This window comes from Myodes glareolus, chromosome 19, assembly GCF_982192425.1.
Source record: "Myodes glareolus chromosome 19, mMyoGla1.1, whole genome shotgun sequence".
Taxonomy (NCBI): domain Eukaryota; kingdom Metazoa; phylum Chordata; class Mammalia; order Rodentia; family Cricetidae; genus Myodes; species Myodes glareolus.
In genome coordinates, this window is record NC_142044.1 from 64,567,427 (window position 1) to 64,589,869 (window position 22,443).

Below are 22,443 nucleotides of genomic sequence, written 5' to 3' on the forward strand. Positions count from 1 at the left end.
CCCTCTTGTCTCGATGGCGGAAGTGGGTTGTACCATCCCAAACAACGTTCTCGCTGGTAGGAGTGAATAGACTCGTCCAAATGAGGGGGTTGTTTTTCTCACCAAGTCTTATGACCCGAAGCACGATCAAGCAAAAAAAAACCTAGCACTTAAATATGGAGTACTATAAGAGATAATGTGGCTCGTGAGAGCTTCCCGACGCTGCGGCTGCAGCTGTGTAGGGCTGGGTCGAGCGGAGCCGGGCCAGCAACCACCGTAGACGCGGTGGTTTCTTCCGGCTCCGCCCGCCGGCCGCGGAAAACTTCCGGTCTGCGCGGGGCTCTGGCGGAGGGGGCGCCGGCCCTGAGGAACCTGTGTTAGGTGTCCTGCTTCGGGGGGCGGGGAAGGTGTCCGAGTCTGGTCCTTGTCGTCTGCGTTGCTGCCCCGAGACGGCGCGAGTTCGCGGGCAGTGACCCTGACGTCCGGTCCGAATTCTCGGTACGGATCCAAATCGCCTGTTTTTGCTTTTAGTCTATCCCTGAGCACTCCTTCGCGCGGGGGTTGGAGCGGCGGAAGAAGGGATTCGAGGCTGCGTGACTCCTGGTCCAGTCTCTACTCGCAGGGTGGGGGATTGGCATGTCCTGGGTCAACCAGACTTCAGCTTGATCTTTAGGGGAACCAGAGGGAAATGTAAACTGCCTAGGGTTGGGAGGAAGGGGTGGGTCTAGGAATAATGCTGAAAACTCGGGAAGATGCTGGTTAGAGGGAGAAATGGAAGAAAGGGCTGGACCAGAGCTGGGGAATTGAAGGGTGGTTTTAAACAAGGTAATAATAACGAGTGAGAGAGACACGCATCCTTGATCCAAACAAACAAACCCTTGGAAGAACCTGGAATTCTGGGTCAGGATGCCTTGAGCGATTAAGAGAGACAGTTTATAGTGAGGAATAGGATATAGTCCCCTTCCTGTAGGACATGTCTAGTGGGAGAGGCAAAAAACGTCAGGTGGCACAGGGATGCCTAAGCTGATGGCCAGGTGACTCCACACACTCCTTATGTCTGGAGTAGACGTACTCACTACTTAAGAACAGGAGACAGCCCAACACTTGGGAAGTTGAGGCAGAAGATTTACAGGAGAGTGATGGCGGATCTCTGTGCGTTCGAGGCCAACCTGGTCTACAAAGCAAGTCCCAGGACAGCCAGGGCTACACAGAAAAGCCCTGTCTTGAACAAAAACAAAACAAAAACGAAAAAAAAACACACAAATAACAACCAGTCAACTAACCAACCAATCAATAAATCAAATCAAAAACCCCTGCTAAAATTGACAAAGCAGATATGAAAACGAAACCCAAGGCATAGATTCCTTTGGTTGAAGAAGTAGTTTAACTGTTGCTCTCCAGAGGAATCTAAAGATGAGTTGGTCTGTGTGCGAGGCGGTGAGAAGTCACTAAGAAGCCACGACAAACAGAGTGCACATCCTAGAAACGTAACTGCTTGCATTCCCTGTGGGCTCAGTATGTGTGTTTGCACTCTAAGTTTCTTCAAGTATATATTCTTACGTGTTTGGATATTTTGCCTGCCTGTATGACTGCACCATGTATGTGCAGTGCCCACAGAGGAGGTGCTGGATCCTCTCTGACTGGCGCTACAGATGGTTGTGAGCCATCCTATGGTTGGTGGGCATTGAACCTAGGTCCTTTGGAAGAGCTGTCAGTGTTCTTAACTACTGAGCCATCTCTCCAGCTCCTGCCTTCTAGGTTCTTTTCCCAGCCTCCATCCCAAGACATCTTTGCACGGTTGCCAGGTAATAGCAGTGTAGTAACGAATAATCACTTAGTAAATGTTATTATCAGGCAGAGTTCTGGGTAGTATACACATGCAATTCTTTCCGTCTTTGGGAGGAACTACCGCTTTTTTACCACTGTCTCCCTTTCTTGTGGGCACTGGAGATGAGAGCTCTTATATAGCCGAGCCGCATCCCCAGTGTTACCTTTCTAGTGTGCTAGCAGCTCGTACAGCTGTTGGGGCACAGCTGCAGTAGATTTTCCTGGATGCCTGGTGTTTGAGTTACTGTTTTCAACCAGGAGACTGTTTTACATGTATTAGTGTAAATCTTTGCTGAATGCCAGTTTGTAGGTAGAAAGCTGAGGCTCACAGAGGCTGAATGATTCGATTAGGGTCTAAGAGTGTTAGCTTTTCTGTTCCTGTCACAAAATACCTGACAACTGCCAGGTGGTGATATCACACACCTTTAATCCCAGCATCAGGAGGCAGAGGCAACCCCGGGGTACAGACAGAAACCCTGCTTCAAACAAACAAACAGATCCAAGTTATTGCGCACAGGGTGGTGTTGGAGAGCCAGGCTCACCCTGTAGTCCCGCCTACTCAGGAGGTGGAGCAGGAAGGCCATTGGGGCCCAGGAGTTACAGGCCAGTTTGGGAAAAAGACCCTGTCTGTCTCTCTGTGTCTTTGTTGCAGGAGTGGGGTGCTTTTAAACACAGGGTTTGTATTTTGTGTGGGAACTCACTGTGTATTCTAAGCTGTTCTTTAATTCACAGAGATTCACCTGCCTCTACCTCCTAAGTGTGGGGTTAAAGGTGTGCGCCACCACTCCCAGCTTAGATCTTGTCTCTTAAAATATAAAGACAAAGTAGAAGTGCTGTTCTTCGGTGTTGAAGCTCAGGGCTGTTGGGCGTAAGTGTTTCACACTCCATTCTCCACTGCCCGTTTCTAGTTACACTTCTGACTGGCTCTGCTGCCCAACTTTTCTGTATTAAGCACGTTTTACCTGGGAGTCTAGCTGGCCCTGGAGATGTGTGGATGTGGAGTGTGTGTATCTGGGTTTGAAAGCCCAGCCTTCCCAGCTCTCCAATGACTTGGCAAAGGACAAAGAGTGGCATTTGCCCTGTAGCTAGAGCTGACTTTCTCATGTAGAGATTTGATGTTGACACAGGAGTTCAGTGACTTTGTTGCCCTTGGGACAGAGTCCAGATGTTTTAACCCGGCCATTAAGGTCCCAGAATGGCCCTTTTCTTTTTCTCCCGATTCATGTTCTTGCCGTTGTGGGGCCATTTCCCTTGCTGCCCTTCCCCTGCAGCTTCCCAGGGCAGAGCCCCTGTACTCAGGCTGACTCTGCCTGATGAGGTGGCTCTTGACTGACCTGCTAGACAGAGTGCCGCAGGAATGCAAGTCTCACTTCACCTGGTGGTTGGACTGGGGACCTTGAGGCTCTGCCCTTTGCTGGTCCCAAGGGTCAGTAGGTTTTCTCATAAAATGTGCTACCAGAACACACAAGGGCCAGGAGAGGCAGAGGCTGAGCCCGGTCGAGCAGAAAGTGGACAGGACCTTCTAGATGATCTGACCTGGTTCTTACAGGCCGCCCCCAAGAGGTGGGGTGAAGCTTCCTGTCTTTCGCCTTTGTTCTGGTGCTGGCTGCAAGATGAACTGTCGATCAGAAGTGCTGGAGGTGTCAGTGGAGGGGCGGCAGGTGGAGGAGGCCATGCTGGCCGTGCTACACACAGTGCTCCTGCACCGCAGTACGGGCAAGTTTCACTACAAGAAGGAGGGCACTTACTCCATCGGCACCGTGGGCATCCAGGATGTTGACTGTGACTTCATTGACTTCACGTATGTGCGTGTCTCCTCTGAGGAGCTGGACCGGGCCTTGCGCAAGGTTGTTGGGGAATTCAAGGTAGGTGGGTGGCCTAGCTGATGGCAGGTGGGCCTGCAGTGTGTACCCCTCCACCCTGGCAGTGTGCTGGACCAGCTTGCCCTCCCTCCCTCCTCCTCCTCCTCCTCCTCCTCCTTCTTCTTTGTTTTTTTTTTTTTTTTTTTTTTGGGTTTTTCAAGACAGGGTTTCTCTGTAGCTTTGGAGCCTGTCGTGGAACTAGCTCATGTAGACCAGGTCTCGAACTCACAGAGATCCGCCTGCCTCTGCCTCCCGAGTTCTGGGATTAAAGACTTGTGCCACCACTGCCCGGCAGGAGTCAGTTCTTTTTTTTTTTTAAATATTTATTTATTATGTATACAATATTCTGTCTGCAGGCCAGAAGAGGGCACCAGACCTCATTACAGATATTGCAGATGGTTGTGAGCCACCATGTGGTTGCTGGGAATTGAACTCAGGACCTTTGGAAGAGCAGGCAATGCTCTTAACCACTGAGCCATCTCTCCAGCCCAGTTCTTAAGGCTCAAAAGAACGGATGTGTTGAGAGCTCCTTTGGGTCTGGGAGGGTGCCCCTACTTTCTCTGGAGGAAGGGTGAGCTGAACTACCTCAGCCCCTCAGCTTGAACAGTGAAGTTGCTGAGAGGTAGCCCTGCTCCTGTGATCCTGACCACCTTGGCTCCACAGCGGTCTCTTCTGTTTTTTCCTCATATAGTTTGGGTCTTTCCCATCTGGCCTGAAACTCTCTAGGAGGGGAAGTGCTTGGCTGAGTGGCTTTCTCCAAATGTGAGGTCCCTTTGGGCACTGTGACCTGTGTTTGTGTACATTGTTAGGCAGGGAGAAAGGGGTGAGGGACACACCAGGCTGCTCATGGTGGTCACCACTCCAGTAATGAAATGGCACTGTGGATTTTAATATTTTTAGGTAGTATATCAGATAGTGGGTTTCATCCTGACATCTTTATACGTGTATGTCATTGTACCTTGCTCTTATCCATTCCTCTCCTAATGCTCGCCTTTCTCCCCAAATAGTCCTCCTTTCATGTCACGCGTGTAGGTGTGTGCATATATTTAATCTAGATTTTGCATATGAGAGACAACTTGTGATATGTTGTCTTTTATTTCTCCCAAATTGCCCTCCTCCCCTCCTCATTGGCAAAGTGAGTTTTCTCTTTGTCTTCATTGAGAAGTCTAGTTTCAGATTATTGGAGGGAAGTCCTTCCTCTTCCTTGTCTTTCTCTCTCCCTCCATTGCTGTGTTCCCTGAACCTGTCCATCCCCAGGCCCGGTACTTACTGCAGGGGCTGCACAGACAGGTGGACGCCTGCTCTCCAGGCCTGCAGCGCTCATGCTTGATCACTGACCTCGTGAGCTCAGGCAGGGTGAGGTGTGAGGTGCCCTAGTCATGCTTTTCGACCGAGAGGTTTAAGAGTAGGGACTAGCTGGCCATGGTGGCGCATGCCCTTAATCCCAGCACTCAGAAGCAGGCGGATCTCTATGAGTTTGAGGCCAGCCTGGTCTACATAGTGAGCTCCAGGACAACTAGAGCTACATAGTGAGACTCTGTCTCAGAAAGGGGGTGAGTGAGTGGGAGCCAGAGCCATCCTTCCCCCTTAGCAAGGCTGACTATGGGCCGGAGACACCACAGAAATGAACTTAGAGTGACGGTGGTCCCTGCCTGTGGTTTCTGTACTACAAGGACTTACTGATCATGATGTACTTAGTGTTTGAATAGAGTGTGCTACTATTACAGAATTGTTAGCCGTTGTTACTTCCAGTCAGGGTGCATGACTGTTTGTCTATGGAGGATATCACTGTACCCACCGGAGAGGCATCTTTGCTTTCTGTTGCTCACGGGCCTGGAGCAGTAGCCACGGGACAGCATAGGTAGAATTATTGAGTGTTTGGTTCCATGTGCTTCTCAGAAGAGAACAAATGAACCTGCCAGGTCTGTTCTGTCCTCTGCTTTTACTAACTCCATCCCTTGACGTCACTTCTCTAAACCAAAGGCTCTGCCGTCTCTCCTGCTTTTTAAAGAGAGGCTGAATGTGGGTAGTCATGAAGTAGAGGAGCAAGTAGGCTTTATTTGGGGAGGAGTTATTGCAGAGTTTTCAGAAGAGATTGTATTTTGTTTATGTATATGCCTCTGTAAACATTTGCCACATGTGTGTCTGTGTGTGTGTCACATGTGTTCAGGTACCTGTGGGAGCCAGAGGAGGCTGTCAGGTTCCCTGAAGCTGGAATTAGATGTGGTTGTAGACTTCCTGGTGGAATGTTGGAACTACCAGGGTCCTCTGCAAGTACCCTTAACCAGTGAACCACTTCTCCAGCCTGGTTGGGGACCCGAGTGGGGTGGCAGAAAGAGAAGGCCTTGACTGTGATGTGAAAGTGACAGTGTTGTGATCAGACAGTTTGGAGTCAAACTTTGGTCCAGGTCTTCACAAGATCACTTTGGCAAGTATGCTTATGTATGTGTGGATCCATGAGCAACGTGCATGTGGAGGCCATGTGACAGCCCGAGTGTCATCCCGTGAGATGGTCTCTCATCGACCCCGAAGCTCACAGAGCAGGCCAGACTGGCTGGCTGCCGAGCCCAGGCATCCTGCTGCCCCCGCCTCGCAGTGCTGGAGCTGTGAGCATCCACACTGTGCCCAGCATCTCTATGTGACGCTGGGGTCGGACTCCGGTCCTCAGGCTTGTGAGCGAGCTCTTCCTTCCCAAGCTGCCTGCTCGCCCGCGGGCTGTTTCTTCTCTGAACTCGTTTTACTGAGGCAGAATTATCTGTCCCCTCTGTGATTTTAAGAGAAGCAAGTGACACTGAAAGTTCTTGGCGCAGGATAGGTGTCTCTAGACCTGGTAACCCCCTTGAGCGCCCCTTCCCCTGCCTCCACCTCCCCATGCTGGGGTTATAGACATGCACCCTGTCTTAGTTACTTTCCTATCTATTGTTGTGATAAGACATCATGGCCAAGACAGCTGTTGGCTTTATTTGAGACTTACATTTCCAGAGGGTTAAAATCCATGTTCATCGTGGCGGGAGCATGGCATCTGGTGGGCATGGCACTGAAGTGGCAGCTGAAGCCTTGTCTTGTTCCACGAGCACAAGACAGAGAAGGGTCTGTGAGACCTCAGAGCCTGACCCTAATGGCACACCTTTTCCAACAAGGCCGTACTTCCTGTCCTTCCCAAACAGTTCTGTCAACTGGGGATCAAATAGTAAAATTTATAAACTTGATTCAAACTGCTAAATTTGACTTCCTGATCCCATAGACTTTTGGCTATATCATAATGCAAGATGTATTTAAACTTCAAAGTTTCCATAGTGTTTCACAGTCTCAACACCATTTTTTGTTTGTTTGTTTTTGTTTTTGTTCCTCAAGGTTGAATTTCTCTGTGTAGCCCTGGCTGTTTTGGAACTCACTCTGTAGCTAAGGATGACTTTGAACTCAGAGATCCTCCTGTCTCTGCCTCCTCAGCTATGGGATCGTCACTACACCTGGCTTTAACAACATTTTTAAAGTCCAAAGTCGTCTCAGACTCAAGGCAATCTCTTATCTGTAACTCCCTGTAAAACCAGAAGCAGATCACGTAATTCCACACACAGTGGCACGGGACATACATTACCATCCCAAAAGGAAGATAAAGGAGCTCAGCCAGGTAATGCTGGACCAAAGCCAAACTGAAAACCCAGCAGGGAAAACTCCAAGTCCTGTAACTCCGAGTCTGATGTCAGAGGACTTCCGGCTTTGTTGATTGCACACTTCTGTCCCTTGGGCTGCTTCCACTCCATGTCTGTGGCTTGGCAGGTATCTTTTGGCTCTGGCATCTCCAACCTCATGTAGTAGCCAAACAGTCCAGGCTTCACATTCACAGATTCACACAGTGGCCCCTCGGGGCCTCTATGCAGGGACTCTTCTGCCACACACTTGGCTTCACTGGCTCTCCTTAGCCTTGGAGGAAGATCCCACAACCTCATTACTTGTGTATCCTCCATGGCTCTAGAGCCGGGACAATGTGAACAGGACGGCTAGGTTTGTGGAGAACCTTGGCCTCCTTGAATCATTTTCACAGCAGCTTTGATTTGTTACATTTTAGGAGTAGAAAATCCCTCCAGCTTTTCCTTTGTATAGATTGGAAGCTTACCTGGGCAGGGTCCTCCCTGAGGTCCTCCCTTCATTCCTTTTTGGATTAGGCCTTTAAAAAATTCTCACCTCTTTCAGTACAAGACCAGGCACCAACATTAAATTTTCTGGTGCTGTTTTTCTCCTCAAAATCTACATTTTTATTTTATTTTATTTTTTGGTTTTATGTGCATTGGTGTGAAGGTGTCAGATCCCCTTGAACTGGATTTTCAGACAGTTGTGAACTGCTGTGTGGGTGCTGGGAATTGAACCTGGGTCCTCTGGAAGAGCAGTCAGTGCTCTTAACCGCTGAGCCATTTCTCCAGCCCTATTAGACTGTCTTGAACTGTCCTCTGCTAACAAAATTAGTTCATTCCTTTTAAATTTAGCCGCAGGTAGATTCTTAAGGACAAGGGCAGAAGGCAGCTACATTCTTGGTATAAATATGACAAGAATGGCCTCTAGCCCAGGTGCTAATATTGTTCGCTTTTGAAATTTGAGCCAGACCTTCGTAGTCTACATTGCTTTTAGCACCGTTGTCTTCCAAACATGTACTAGATAGCCCATTAAGACCTGCTAACAGTATTCTGTTGCTTTCCTAGTTCAGAGTCCCAAAGTCTTCCACATCCATCTCCAAAACAGTATGATTAAACCTGTCATGCATTACCCCACTCCTGGTACCAACTTTTTTATTTGGCTTTTGTTTTTTTGAGACAGGATTTCTCTGTGTGACAGCCCTGGAACTAGCTCTGGTAGATCAGGCTGTCCTTGAACTCACAGAGATCTGACTGTCTTTACCTCCTGAGTGCTGGCATTAAAAGCATGTGCCACCACTGCCCAGCCTCTGGTACCAACTCCTTTATTTTTCTCTTTCTGTGATAAGACACTATGACAAAGGCAGCTGCTAAAAGAATGTTTGGGCTTCCAGTTTCAGAGCATGAGTTTGTGACATCAGGATGGGGAGAATGGGAGCAGGCAGGCGGGCAGGCGTGGTACTGGAGCAGGAGTTGAGAGCTTCCAGGCTGAGACACAACTGTGAAACAATTTATTGGAAATGGCACAAGTCTTTTGAAACCCCAAAGCCCACCCCCAGTGACCGCCTCCTCCAATAAGGCCATGCCCCCTACTCTATTCCAACAGTTCTTGTGAGGTTGATCAGTGTGGGAGAACTAAACAGGAAACCGGGGTCCTAAGGTAGTTGAGCACAGAGTGCAAATCCTTCCCAAGGCTTGTTTTTAATCACTACAGCTCTTGATAACAGGAGTTTGCAGTTCAGTAGAGAAACCTGATCCTCAGGCAGCATCTTCCAGGTTATATAAATGTCTGAGGCATGGGAGCAGGCTTTGCCTTGTTTTCTAGAAACCAAGGAAGGTCTCTGGCATTCCCATGCTTCTCAACTGAGGAATGCCACAAGCAGGCCCAGGCTCTTTGTCACATTTGTTGATATCCAAATTCCCTTCCTGAGAAATACAACATTGGATGTTTCCATATCCATGTCAGAATGCAAACCCCAACAGTTCTACCAACTAGAGACCAAGTATTCAAATATATAACCTCCACAGCATAGCTCCTGGTTATAGCACACTAGTTCATTATGTATGAGTGTGTATACATGTGTAAGTGTGCATCTGCACCTTAGCTCACAGTGCTGCTTCCTCCTCCTCCTCCTCTTTTTTTTTTTTTTGTTTTTTGTTTTTTGTTTTTTTTTGGTTTTTTGAGACAGGGTTTCTCTGTAGCTTTGGAGCCTGTCCTGGAACTAGCTCTTGTTTGAGGCTGGCCTCAAACTCCCAAAGATCCATATGCCTCTGCCTCCCAAGTGCTGGGATTAAAGGCGTGTGCCACCACTGCCCGGCAGTGCCACTTCTTAAAGCTGAGCAGGGCAAGGAGAAGGCTTAGTTTACCTGAACCAATTTTAGGCCAGCGGTATTTTATGTCACCTCATGCAAGTCCTTTCCCTTCTATAGGTTTCATTCCCTGCCGTGTTTAGTGGGTGGGGTGAGTAGAGATGGAAATGATTTCCCCAGGGTGTGGGAATCAGGCCTCACAGGAGAAGAACCTCCCAAGGCCATGGCCTGCTCATCTGTTCTGTCTTCCCCAGGATGCACTGCGAAATTCAGGTGGTGATGGGTTAGGCCAGATGTCCTTGGAGTTCTATCAGAAGAAAAAGTCTCGCTGGCCTTTTTCGGATGAGTGTATTCCGTGGGAGGTGTGGACGGTCAAGGTGCACGTGGTAGCCCTGGCCACCGAGCAGGAGCGGCAGATCTGCCGGGAGAAGGTGGGTGAGAAGCTCTGTGAGAAGATCATCAACATTGTGGAGGTGATGAGCAGGCACGAGTACCTGCCCAAGATGCCCACGCAGTCGGAAGTGGACAACGTGTTTGACACAGGCTTGCGCGACGTGCAGCCCTACCTCTACAAGATCTCCTTTCAGATCACTGATGCTCTGGGCACTTCAGTCACCACCACTATGCGCAGGCTCATCAAAGACACCCTTGCTCTGTAGGCCTTGCTGGGGCCTTGGCAACTCCTTGATGGCTCTGGGAGTCTGATGCTGAGGTCTTGGGGCTCTGGAACCTGCTCTAGATTCTTGGTGAGACTTGAAGAGAAGTTCCGGGTGTCCTTGTTTTGTGGCTACCAGCCTCTGGTGACCCTGTCACCTTTGCAGTGGTTCCGTTCTGGATGCAACCTTTCCACACCTTTCCTGGTGGGGTCTCTTTCTACACTGTACAGAACTACCGTGAGGGTTGCAAATAAAGTTGAGATGTGAGTTTGGCTCAGCTGTCTTGGCTTGTGTCCTGCCATGAACACTTTGTGACATTCTCGTGAGGACACACGTGTGCCGAGGGCATTCCAAACTGAGAGAAGTGGGTTGATGCAGTTAAAGACAGGTTAAGATGATGGAGTTTATGATGTTGGGCATTCACATATGTAAGTGTCCCCCAACTGGGTGTGACCATGACTTGTCCAGTGAGTGGGCACAATGCCAGATGCTTTGTCTTTATAGCGCGTGCACAAAATTATTTAACTCTGGGTATTTAAGGAAAGGTGTGTCTTGGGATTGTGGTGTCCGATGACACTGCCCAAGTTGGCCTGCCTTACTTAGGGCAATGCTTGGGAACACACCCATTTTTACACAGGTGTGCTCTGTCTCCACCGCTACACTGTTCACTTATTCTGTAATTGGGGAGATCTAAGCCCAACTGAATGATCTGCCCTTAGGGAGGAACACTGAAGCTGGTTGGGTCCTGGCCATGGTCCTGGAGCGGGGAGCTGGGGTGATTTCCAGGCCATGCATGTGGTGTCCTCCTCAGTCTATGGGCGCTCTGGAGGGTGGACGTCTGAGGGACTTAGAGCTAGAGAAGGCATCTTTACAAGCTTCCCTGACATGCTGCAGTTGGGGTGTTCCCTGTTTTCTTCTGAGGTATTGACTAGAGGTGATCTTTTCTGTTTGAGACATAATCTTAGCAGTGGGCACAGCCTTATGGTGATTCACAGATTAATAGAAATGGGTTAAGATGTCAGAGTTAGCTAGAAGCATGCCTAAGCTATTGGCCAAACAGTGTTGTAATTAATGTAGTTTCTGTGTGATTATTCAGGTCTGAGCAGTTGGGGAAATGAAAGCACAGTCTCTGCCTACAAGTGACGCCTTAACAGCTGGGGCTAACACTCATAGTCTGCCTTCCACTTCAGGTCCCGGTTCTTGTACACCCGCTCAGGTGTGCACAGCACCCCTGTGCGAGCAAACAGCTGGATGGGGTCTTCTAGGTGCGCACACTCCTTCCCAGAGTTGAGGTGTTGAGTGCGGCTCCTACCAGGCGGTCCCAGAACTGGCGGTAAAGGTACATCTACCATATTGAAAGACTGAGAAAGGGGGAGCCAGCATCTAGGGCTGCTGTGAACACACTGCTTACCATTTTAAAATGCTTCTTGTCAGAAAAGGATTTCAGATAGGACAGATTCAGACATAAAAGACCTCTAAATGATAAAAAAAAAGACCTCTAAATGAGACACAGTATGTTCAAAAAAATGTACATAGGCTTGGGAGAGGGAAGAAAAGGTATAAACAGTTATAAAAAGAAGTAAAGTCTTTAAAGAGACAGTAAAAGTAGTATAAAAGTGCAGCCATAGATTAAGGAGTAAAGAAAAATAAGCCATGTAAAGATGAAATATACACAGAGTCTGGATTATGTATATTATTATGTTTCTTTGATTTTTTTGACTTTGATTTTTTGAGATATTTGATTCTGGGGGCTGCTGTTAAACCAACATACATATTTTAAAGGTATCTTGACTTCAGAATTTGGGTCTAAGGATGTGCTGCTTTGGAAAAGAGGTTCTGCTTTTGTTTCCACAGAGGATAGAAAACTGTGGATTCCTTACCAGCTAATACGGTTTATCAAACAAGACCTCTTGAAGCAATGGCCCAGATGGTTCAACATCCATGATAACTTCAGGACTGCTGACTGAGATGGACCTGCCACATAGGATGCCCCATGAAAGACCTGATTAACAGCACTCCCGGTCAGCAGGAAGTAGTCTAGAGGACAACGCCCAAATTCCCTAAATGATTGCTTATAAATGTATATTTACATTTAAAGGGGATATGCTATAGAGATGAATACTTTGCATTGGTATGGATTTTGGTTTATTGATACAAATTTAAGGTCAGTTTTGTTATATATATATATATTTCTGCTCTTGATTAATGTGTTTATGCAATTCATTTGAAAATGTAATGCATAATTAAGAAATGCAGGTTAATAGATAGTCTATAATAGTCAAGCTTGTAGTCCATGTTAGGTTTTCTAGATGTATAGCAATATGTTTCAGATTTCAGATGGATAGGTATTTTTCAAACCTTTCAAAGACTAACAGAATATGGCATTTAAAATGTTTTAAGAACTTAGGCCTTTTCATGACAATGAGGCATATCTGCTCCTGGCAGCACCAATTACTTCAAGAGGAAGATGGGCATTGAAGAGGCTGCTTATGGAGTTTGTTAGCCTTTTGGGCAAGAAACTGCTCTTGCATGGACTGCTTGATGGTGTGCTGTTTCATCTGGAAAAATGACTGCTGAATTTGCCTAAAGGTGAGACAGTTCTTCAGGGTTCCTGCTTCATGAAAGAGTCTGCCAGACATTCTGCAGGATACAGAAGAAAGTGACTGACAAACTACCAATAGAGGTGAAACAGTCTTTCAAATTTCCTGCTTTATAGAAAAGTTTGCACAGATACTATAGGCCTGTAGGCTGAAGATGGATGCCCCAATGTATAGAAGAACTTTGGGTGACTGTCCAGGCAGTGAGATGTCTCTGTCAATTCTAGAATTTTGGAAGTTGCTTACAATGCACTTCCTTTTAATTTAGGTAATACTATATCCTTCTGGGGTCCTTGATGAAGTTGAAGAATAGATAGTTATAATTATAGTTTTCCTTAGTTATGATAAAAGATAAAGTATATATAAATATTGTAACTGTAAGTCTTGCTGATAGCTATTTTGTTATATGTAATTTTACTATGTTAAAGTTAAAACCTTCCTTTTTATTTAGAAAGAAAAGGGGAGATGATATGGGATTCACCTCTGTATGCTCTGAATATGTTTTATTTTTTTTTCTTTTTTTTAAAATATTTATTTATTTACTTATTATGTATACAGTATTCTGTCTGCTTGTATGCTTGCAGGCCAGAAGAGGGCACCAGACCTCAATACAGATGGTTGTGAGCCACCATGTGGTTGCTGGGAATTGAACTCAGGACCTTTGGAAGAGCAAGCAATGCTCTTAACCTCTGAGCCATCTCTCCAGCCCCTCTGAATATGTTTTATTACCATTGGTTAATAAAGAAGCTGTTTCAGCCAGTGGCTTAGTAGAGTAAAGCCAGGCAGGAAATCCAAACAGAGATATAGAGAGAAAGTAGGCAGAGTCAGAGAGATGCCATGTAGCTGCTGAAAGAGAAAGATGCCAGCTGCCAGCCAGAACCTTACCGGTATACCACAGCCTCATGGTGATTCACAGATTAATAGAAATGGGTTAATTTAAGATATAAGAGTTAGCTAGAAGCATGCCTAAGCTATTGGCCAAACAGTGTTGTAATTAATATAGTTTCTGTGTGATTATTTGGGTCTGAGCAGTTGGGAAACGAAAGCGTAATCTCCACCTACAGACAGGTCTCTACATAACTGAGACGTTCCTGGCTGTCTCGGAACTAACTGGCCTCAGACTCAGATCCACTAGCCTCTGCTTGGGATTAAGGCTGTAACTTATTTTTTGTTTTTGTTTTTTTGTTTTTGGTTAGAGGTTTTGCCTATGTAGCCCTGACTGTCCTGGGTTTCATTCTGTAGGCCAGGCTGGCCTTGAACTCAGAGATCCTCCTGCCTCTGCCTCCCAAGGGCTAGAATTAAAGGCATGTGCCACCACTGTCTGGCTTAGTTGTTCTTTTTGAGACAAAGTTAAGTAGTCCGAGCTGGCCTCGAACTCCTTATGTATTCTGACCTTGGATTTCTTCTGTTCTGTGCTGGCATTGCAGGTGAATGCTGCCCTGCCCTATTTTATGCCATGCTGGGATTTGAAACACAAAGCCTTCCTTTGGACAAGTTGCTAGGCAAGCACTCTGCCAACTGAGCTACACCCAAGCCTCTTCACAGTGACTTTATTTTTGAAAAGGGAACTTAAGGGGGTTGAAGAAATGACTCAGCTGTTAAGAGCACTGGCTGCTCTTCTAGAGGTCCTGAGTTCAAGTCCCAGCAACCACATGGTGTCTCACAACCCTCTGTAATGGGATCTGATGCCCTCCTCTGGTGTGCAGTCGTACACACAGACAGAGCATTCATATTACAGAGAGAGAGAAAGGAACTTAAAATCTGCTAAAGGATTTTCCAGGAGACCTGGGCAGGCTTCTCTGCATCCAGATTGTGCTCGACTCCCCGACCCTGGCTAGGCCATGGATACCCAGCTGGCAGGGGCTGTCTTCTAAGACAGTAGCATCCCCATCATTCTGGAGCATTATGATTCTCCTGAGGTGGGGACAGTGGGCTAGGTCTCTGCTCTTTTTAAAATTATTGATGTTATTTTTATTTTAGTTTTTTGAGATGGGGTTTCTCTCTAGCTTTGGAACCTGTCCTGGAACTTACTCTGTAAGACCCGCCTGCCTCTGCCTCCTGAGTGCAGGGGTTAAAGGCGTGCATTGCCACTGCCCGGCTTAAATTATTTTTTTGAAATAATAATAAAATTACATCACCCCTGCTTCTTGTCCCCAAACCTTCCCATATAACCCTTCTTGTTCCTGTCTGTGCTCTCTTGTTGGTAAACAGGACTCCTTATCCAAGAGGACAGGAGGACATAGGTAGGACTTGCCATCAGGGTACCTTGTTCTACCCACTCTCTCTGCCCTGTGGTGGGGAGGAGTCCTGTGTTCTGCTTGCCTGCCCCGAGGGAAGGATTTCCATATTTGGACCCTTTGGGATACCTGTTTGGCCGTGTCCCTGGGGGCTAGAAGTGTTGAATGTCTAGTTCCTGGACAGAAAGCTCAGTGTGTTCAGGGCCTCAACCAGTCCCAGGAGGGGGCTGTCTAAATCTCAGAAGCTGAAAAGCCCCAAAAACACTGAATCTTGGTGTTTTTCAAGGCCTTGGGGACAGACCTCCTGGACTTACCTGGAAACTTCAAATTATGGGCATGGAATTGGAGAACAGAAAGGCTTAGCCTAAGAATCTGGCCTGTCAGAGAAGGACCTATAGGGTACTTGGAGGAGCCAGTCTAGGAGGGGCCTGAGTTGGGTAGAGTGGGGCGGTAGAGCCCTGGGAGACCCGCCCCTTGAATACATCTTGGGGCCTCAGCACTCGGGACAGTGTGCACATCTGCGACTGGTGGGAGCATGAACAGCTCACAGATGGGAGCTGCGGCCAAGGCTGCCTGGCTGAGCTGCTGTAACCAGTCTGGGCTGCCACTCCAGCCACCGGAGGGGCCACGACTGGTGCAGGCGGTAGTGCTGGGCGTGCTGTCCCTTCTGGTGCTCTGCGGGATCCTGTTCCTGGGTGGTGGACTCCTCCTCCGAGCGCAGGGCCTGATAGCACCACCGACTAGGGAAAGGCACGCATCCCCTGAGGCCGAGCCTGGTGCCTGTGGAGGGGAGGACTCCTAGGTGTCAGCCTGTCTTGAGAGGCTCAGCCCCTTCTGTGCCCTCCAGAGCCCATTTCTGTGCAGCACAGTGGAAGGTCCATTCCACAAACTCCCGTCTCCTGCACAGGTGAGAGCCGTGAGGCATAGGGAACGTGGGGGTGGGGCTGGGTGTGGGTGCAGCGATGGCCTGTACGCTCACCAGACCAGACAGCTGCTAGTCCAGGGTGAGGCTGGAGGGCCCCTTTGCCTCTGGTCATCCCTCCCACCCTGACTGTCCTCTGGAAACAGACAGCCCTTGTGCTCCCGCAAGCATAAAGGAAGAGACCAGAGGGGCCGGGTGATGGGAGTTCTTTTCTGGTACCTATGTGTTTCCCCATCCTGCATCTGCCCAGTCCAACGTGCAGTGTGCTGGGCTCAACAGGACCGTTCGTACTGGAGACTAATTCAGTCTGGCCTTGGCTATTAGCCTTTGTTCATGACGGGAGTGGGCAGACTGGAGCCAACCAAGGTGAAAGTGGAGGAGGGGAGGGGGAAGAGTCTTCATTCCCACTGGAGAGGAATCCCTGGTTGTTTGGGGGAACCTTGCAGGTAGAGAGGTGGCGAGGCCTCCTCCCGTGCCTCCTGCTCCTGGTAGCTCAGGACCAGCTGTGTGTTGGGGTGGTGACTGCAGGCATCCTAGCAGGAGCAGATGCTGCAGGAAGTAGAAGTGGGGCCGAGGGTCCAGCTGTGGGGCTGTTTCTGGGTCTCTGTCTCTATCTCTCTAAGGACGGGAACCATCTGGAGAGAAGGGCCTGGGTGGCCAAAGACAGAGTGACCCCAGTCCAAGGCCACCTCAGACTGAGCCATGAAAGGGGGGTGCTTCCCCTTCTCGTCAGCTGTGTGGGACTCCTGGGGAGTTCTGTGAGAGGCTCTTCCTGGCGACTCTCACCCCTCCTGCTCTCAAGTTACCACCAAGAAGGCAGTGGTGCAGGGTGCCTGTGAGGGTGACCTGGTGAGGGGCTGAGGGTGTGGGCAGGTGCAAATAAGCAGCTAGCTGTGAAGCCGACAATGTGTGATCCTTGCTTAGCAGCTAAGGGTTTGGCACAGGTCCTGGCCAGCTGTGCCACCCTGGCCTTGAAAATGGCAGATTACATCAAAGATGCCTCCCCCACTGCCTTGGAGTGAAGATAGTCCAGGGCAGGGCAGCGTGTGTGTGTGTGTGTGTCTGTGTGTGTGTGTGTGTGTCTGTGTGTCTGTGTGTGTCTGTGTGTGTGCACGCCCCTGGCATCAGGGTAGTGGGCAGCAGAGCCCAGGGAACTGTCCCCACTCACTTCCCTGGTGGTGGGCACCAGAGAGCTTCTGACCAGGCTCCCCTGAGCCTACTGTCTGATCCCCTCTGCTGTAGTCTCCCTCCGTGTGCTTCCCTTCCTCTCTTTCTAAATCCCTGCAACACCCTTCACTGACAAACAGGGAAGCTCAGAGAACATTTAGAGGGAGAGCAGACCCAGGAGACTGAGCTTGGAACTTGGAGCCCCAAGGTCCAGTTCCAGCTCTGCCATGCCCCTGAATGTGTCATGTGGGGCTCCAGCTTCCAAGCTCAGTCTCCTGGGTCTGCTCTCCCTCTGCTTCCCCACAGCTCTGTGAGATGCTGGCAGGGGTCATGCTTCCCTTCCCCCAAGAAGGGAGCTGTTACAGGCACACGTGCAACATTCAGCTTGACCTCAACCCTAAGCGTCATTGTCCCTGACCCCTCATGTCCCTACTTCTTCAGTGGCCTTGCCAGATACCATTTTGGTCCTAGAACAGTCTTCAGATGCCAGGAGACAACTCCTTACCAGCTGGGTGCAGATTTCCTGGTTTGAACCTGAGGAATGGGGAGGGCCTCAGAGGGTTGCTGAAGTAAACATGGATGGGAAAGATCCAAACCAAAGATCCCTGTGGTGTTAGGGATGTGTGGCGAATTGGATGGCAGGAAAGGCTGTGTCTCCAGCATTGTCTTGTCTGCTCACACCCAGGACTGTGACAGAGCTGGGAGAGGGGGTAGGCCAGCTTCCTGCCTTTGATGTCCCTTGGACTCGGTGTTTGGAATGGGTAGTGCGTGTTCAGAAGTTCGCTACAGATCTCTGATCAAGGCTATTGGGTGGGTGGGGAAAAAGAGGGGTTTGCTGCAGTAAGCTCCTTTCAGAATGGAAAGAAGGGGGGACTGGAGGAGGTCTGAGAGACCGAGGAGCGGCACCTTGGCTCCCAGTGCACTCTGTTAGCCTGAGCCTGTGCGACCACGGCTGGGGCAACCGATGGACTGGCATCCTGCCCTACCCTGTCATTGTGTACAGGGCCCTGTCTGATCTCAGCTGACTGCCCAGCTCCCTCCAGTCAAGATAGGGGCACCATGTCTTACAGATGCTGGAGCCAGCTGTGCCTCTCAGAGAGCTCTCCCTCCACCTGCCATCACACCAGGGAACCCCTGCCACCCACCCTCACCCCAGTTGTGATGCAGATGATGGGCTGAAGATACCTGGACTGCGGTGACTCCGCCCTCTGTTCCCTGGCACCTGGGGTGGGTCCCGGAGCCCCAGGCTCCAGTAACAGTGAGTCTGCTCTGGGCACTGAAGTGACTTTATACCCCAACCACTTGGACACTAGTGTGTCCTCTGCCCACCAGGCCCCTGTGGACATGAGTGAAGTTCCTGTCCTGCCTGATGCCCGACCATAGTGTCCTGCAACCCCGCAACCTATTGTAACCTACTGCCGCTGAGAACCGTGGGTTAGACCCTCCCATTTGGAGAGTGCATCAGCCACCGGCAATGTGCCATCGCTTTCCATGGCTTGCTATTAAACAGGCCAGCAATACAGTTCTGAGTGTGTGGTCTGTTTCCAGCCCTGGACCTTGGGATTCCTAGTTTGTCTCCTCACTCCCCTTCCATTTTCCTGCTTCTTGCAGATTGTTTGTTTGTTTGTTTATTTCTTATGTATTTAGTTATTGAGATAGGATTTTACTTCAATAGCCCAAGCTGACCTGAAACTTACTGTGTGCTCTAGGATGAACTTGAACTCACAGTAATCCTTCTACCTCAGCCTCCCAGGGATTACAGATGGGGCCACACAGCTGGTTTAGAACCAAGACTTTGTGAGGGTGGGTGTGATGTGGGCTGGAAGTGACTCTAGCGCCCAAATGTGATTGCGCTCTGACCTCTTGGTCAGTGTGATCAAGAGTTTGGCTTTATTCAACCTCTGACAAGAGCTGGGGAGGGGCACCTCTTCTATGTGGCTCCCATAGGCTCCCATGTTTGAATGCTTGCTCCCCAGTTGATAGAACTCTTTGAGAAGGATTGGTAGGTGTGGCCTTGCTGTAGGAGGCGTGGCCTTGTTGGAGGTGTGTCATTGGGAGTGGACTTTGAGGTTTCAAAAGACTTGAATTATTCCCAGTTAGCTCTCTGTCTGCCTGGTCCTTGTGCCTCAAGATGGAAGCTGTCAGCTTCTGCTCCAACACCATGCCTGCGTGTGCTGCCATATCTCCGTTCTGATGGCCATGGATTCGTCCTCTGAAACTGTAAGCCCCAATAAATGCTTTCTTTTAGTAGTTGTTTTGGTCATAGTGTCTAATTATAGAAATGGGGTTGTTATTAAGAGGGAGGGGAAATAAGGGGAAGGAAGAAAGGGAAGGGGAGGGGAGGCTTCTAGGGACACGCTTGATTTCTTTGTTTCTTCTGTAAGCACCTCCTGATTCCCTGTGCTGACAGCTGATGCGCTCTGGAGCTGGGCACAAGGAAGCAAAGGAGACAGCTTCCCCTCAGGAGCTCTCAGTCAGCTGGAGAGTGGGGTTCAAAGACTGAAGTTAAAATAGATCACAAGCCATGACCAGGTGGGGAGATGATGAAGGCCACTTCACAGCCCTGGTGCCTGCCTGGCAGCCTGAACCTGGTGGAGGGAAGAGAGCAGCCCAGTGAGGGAGGGGATGTCTAAGGGGAGTGAGCCCCGGGGCAAGGGAAGTCAGGTGGCTGGAGGCATGGACCCCTAGTGGGCGGAGCACATCCGAGGGTGGACTGGATGGACATGAAAAGACAGCAAGGACGTGGTGGCCAAAACCCTGCAAAATGGCTGCCACCGGAGCCCAGGATGCAGGCTTTGTCAGTAGCTGCATGGGAGGGGTGAGGGCAAGACAGGAGGTGGACGACGGCTGTGTCCTAATGTCCCACACTGAGGTGATGGATTGGTTATTCAGTCAGGACTGACTTTTCAGGTCTGACTCACAGAAAACAAACTGCTTGATTTAGAGAAGAGAATATACTGACCCACTGAAGAGTTAAGTCTGAGGACTGGTCTGGACTCAAGCCCAAGCCGCAAGAGCGTCCCTGCAGTCCGGCTTTGGAAGTGTCACCTAGCAGTCGACCCACGCTGCCTGGGTGTGCACTCTGGTAGTGCGTGTGGTGACTGAGACCTGAGAAGGTGCGTGGCTTCTGCGGACACTGCTCACTCCCTCATCTTCAGGAAAATAGGAGATGACTCAGGCTTGGTTTTTTTTTTGTTTGTTTGTTTGTTTGTTTGGTTAGGACAAAAAGAAGTTCACACAGTTAAGATGAATGCACAATGTGCTGCCTTCACCTGTGGCCTCAGATATGTCAGATAGCAGCCAAGTCCTGCGTCTGTGGTGAATGAACCTGAATCACTGTTCTCCTGAGAGTATAGAATGTTCCAGACCTTGCTCACACTGTCTATGTGCTTGACTTGTGGCTGAGAGATACCACAAACTACAGGATCCAAAACAGGGGCCTGTCTCCTCACCAAGCCTGGGCCTGCTTGACTGTGGAGCAAACTGAGGCTCTTGGCTGCCAGAGGGGCATAGGTGGAGGGGCTCTGCTCTCAGCTCAGCTCCAGAACATCTCAGGGACAGTTAGCTCCAGAACATCTCAGGGACAGTTAGCTCCAGAACATCTCAGGGACAGTTAGCTCCTGGACTGGAGCTTAGCAGAGAGTTCTGGGCCATGATATTGCTAGAGCCACACATGAAACTTGGGTGGGACAGGCTGAGGCAAAAGGTCAGAAGTGCCTGGTGTACTGTCACTTAACCGAAGGCAAGAGAGGAGAACCAGAGGTCTGGGAAAGCCGGGGATGCAATAGTCTGTGTTGGAGAAGAGTGAATTTGGGAACTGGGGGCTTGACTAGGAGCATCCATATCCCCTGCAGGCCTGAGGTTCTGGAGTAGGCACAAGGGAGGCAGTGCGGAAGACTCCAGCCCATCTGAGCTGTTATTACCTCCAAAGGAGCCTACACTCAGAAGTGGTGTTTTTTTTTTTTGTTTGTTTGTTTTGTTTTTTTTTGACAAACTCCCGCTCTGTAGCTTGCTGGCTCATTTGCTATATAGACCAGACCGGCTAGGACTCTTCCTGTCCCCCAGTGCTGGAATAAGGTGCACATCACCATGCCTTGTTAGCCGTCTTTCTTCTTTCTTCCTCTTTCTTTTTCTTTTGGAGACAAGGTTTCTCCTTTGTAGCCCTTGCCATCCCGGAACTTACTCTGTAGCCCAGGCTGGCCTTGAACTCACAGAGATCCTCCTGCCTCTGCCTCCTGAGTGCTGGGATTAAAGGCATGTGCCACCACTGCCCAGCTGTCAGCTCACTTTTTATGAGACATTCCTGTCGTGTGTGAGCACATATATGTGTGTGCGGGTGTGTAGGTCACAAGGCAACTTTGGGTGTCTTCTCTATTACTCTCTAACTTAACTTTTTGGGACAGAGTCTCCCACTAAACTTGGATCTCTCGCCACTGTGGCTGAGCAGGTTAGCCACTGATCTGCAGGGAACTGCCTTCCACTGAGCCACCCCCTTCCCCGCCCCAGCACTCGGTTACACTTCTAGCTTTACTACTATTATTATTATTATTATTATTTTATTTTTTTTAAACAGGGTTTCTCTGTGTAGCCCTGGTTGTCCTGAAACTCACTCTGGAGACTAGGCTGGCCTCGAACTCACAGAGATTTACCTGCTTCTGCTTCCTGAGAACTGGGATTAAAGTCATGCACCATCATGCCCAGCAAAATTTTTCAAAAATTGCATCTTGATTTTTATTGTGTGCATGCATGTGTGTGTAGCATGGATTCTAATTGATCTTTATATAAAAAAAACCTGGAGTCAGATGTAGATAGGGCTTAATGTGGAAAGATGAGAGAAGCAGAGCAGCCAGTCACTAGTTCTTACCTCTACTGAATCCTCGGACCAGGGGTGATCCTAGGGCTACGAATCCTCAGACTGAGTCCTGAGCTTCTGTCTCCTGTCTTATATTCCTTTCTCTGTATAGATGTATCCCTTCCTGCTGGGAGTAAAGGTGTGAGCCACCACTGCTTGGCTGTTTCTCTTTTAGACTGATTCAGTCTCACGTAGTCCAGGGTGGCCTTCTACTCACAGAGTTCTGTCGGCCTCTGCCTCCCAAGTGTTGGCTTTAAAGCTGTGGGCCACCACTGCCTGGCCTCTGTGGCTCACTAGTGACTCACTCTACACTCTGATCCACAGGCAAGATTTATTTGTTAAAGCACAAACAAAATATCACTACATTTGTGTATAGGTATGTGTGCGTGTATGTGTGTGCATGCG

General features: G+C 49.2%; 2 protein-coding genes across 3 annotated transcripts in view; both read left to right on the forward strand.

Annotated features, from left to right (window-relative positions):
* Nucleotides 1-298: 298 nt before the first annotated feature.
* On the forward strand, nucleotides 299-10,535 carry Atg101 (autophagy related 101). The gene is made up of 3 exons (XM_048449583.3): nucleotides 299-477; nucleotides 3,356-3,671; nucleotides 9,862-10,535. The coding sequence occupies exons 2-3, from the start codon at nucleotides 3,420-3,422 to the stop codon at nucleotides 10,264-10,266; spliced, it is 657 nt and encodes a 218-aa protein (XP_048305540.1). The 5' UTR covers nucleotides 299-477; nucleotides 3,356-3,419; the 3' UTR covers nucleotides 10,267-10,535.
* A 145-nt stretch (nucleotides 10,536-10,680) lies between these two features.
* Nucleotides 10,681-22,443, forward strand: part of Smim41 (small integral membrane protein 41) — a 31,715-nt gene continuing 19,952 nt past the window's right edge. Inside the window, exons 1-2 of one of the 2 annotated variants that reach the window (XM_085678632.2) lie at nucleotides 10,681-16,004; nucleotides 18,257-18,708. In XM_085678632.2, the coding sequence (XP_085534758.1) occupies nucleotides 15,633-15,899 (267 nt within the window). In that variant the 5' untranslated portion in view covers nucleotides 10,681-15,632 and the 3' untranslated portion in view covers nucleotides 15,900-16,004; nucleotides 18,257-18,708. Of the gene's footprint in view, nucleotides 16,005-18,256; nucleotides 18,709-22,443 lie in introns of those variants that run through there. The other variant, XM_087899314.1, reaches the window with a different exon arrangement.

Bases quoted from the DNA above. Each gene is read 5' to 3' on its own strand.
- Atg101 (XM_048449583.3), top strand. From the start codon at position 3,420: ATGAACTGTCGATCAGAAGTGCTGGAGGTGTCAGTGGAGGGGCGGCAG. The intron at 3,672-9,861 runs GTAGGTGGGTGG...TGTCTTCCCCAG, and splicing joins AGGTTGTTGGGGAATTCAAG to GATGCACTGCGAAATTCAGG.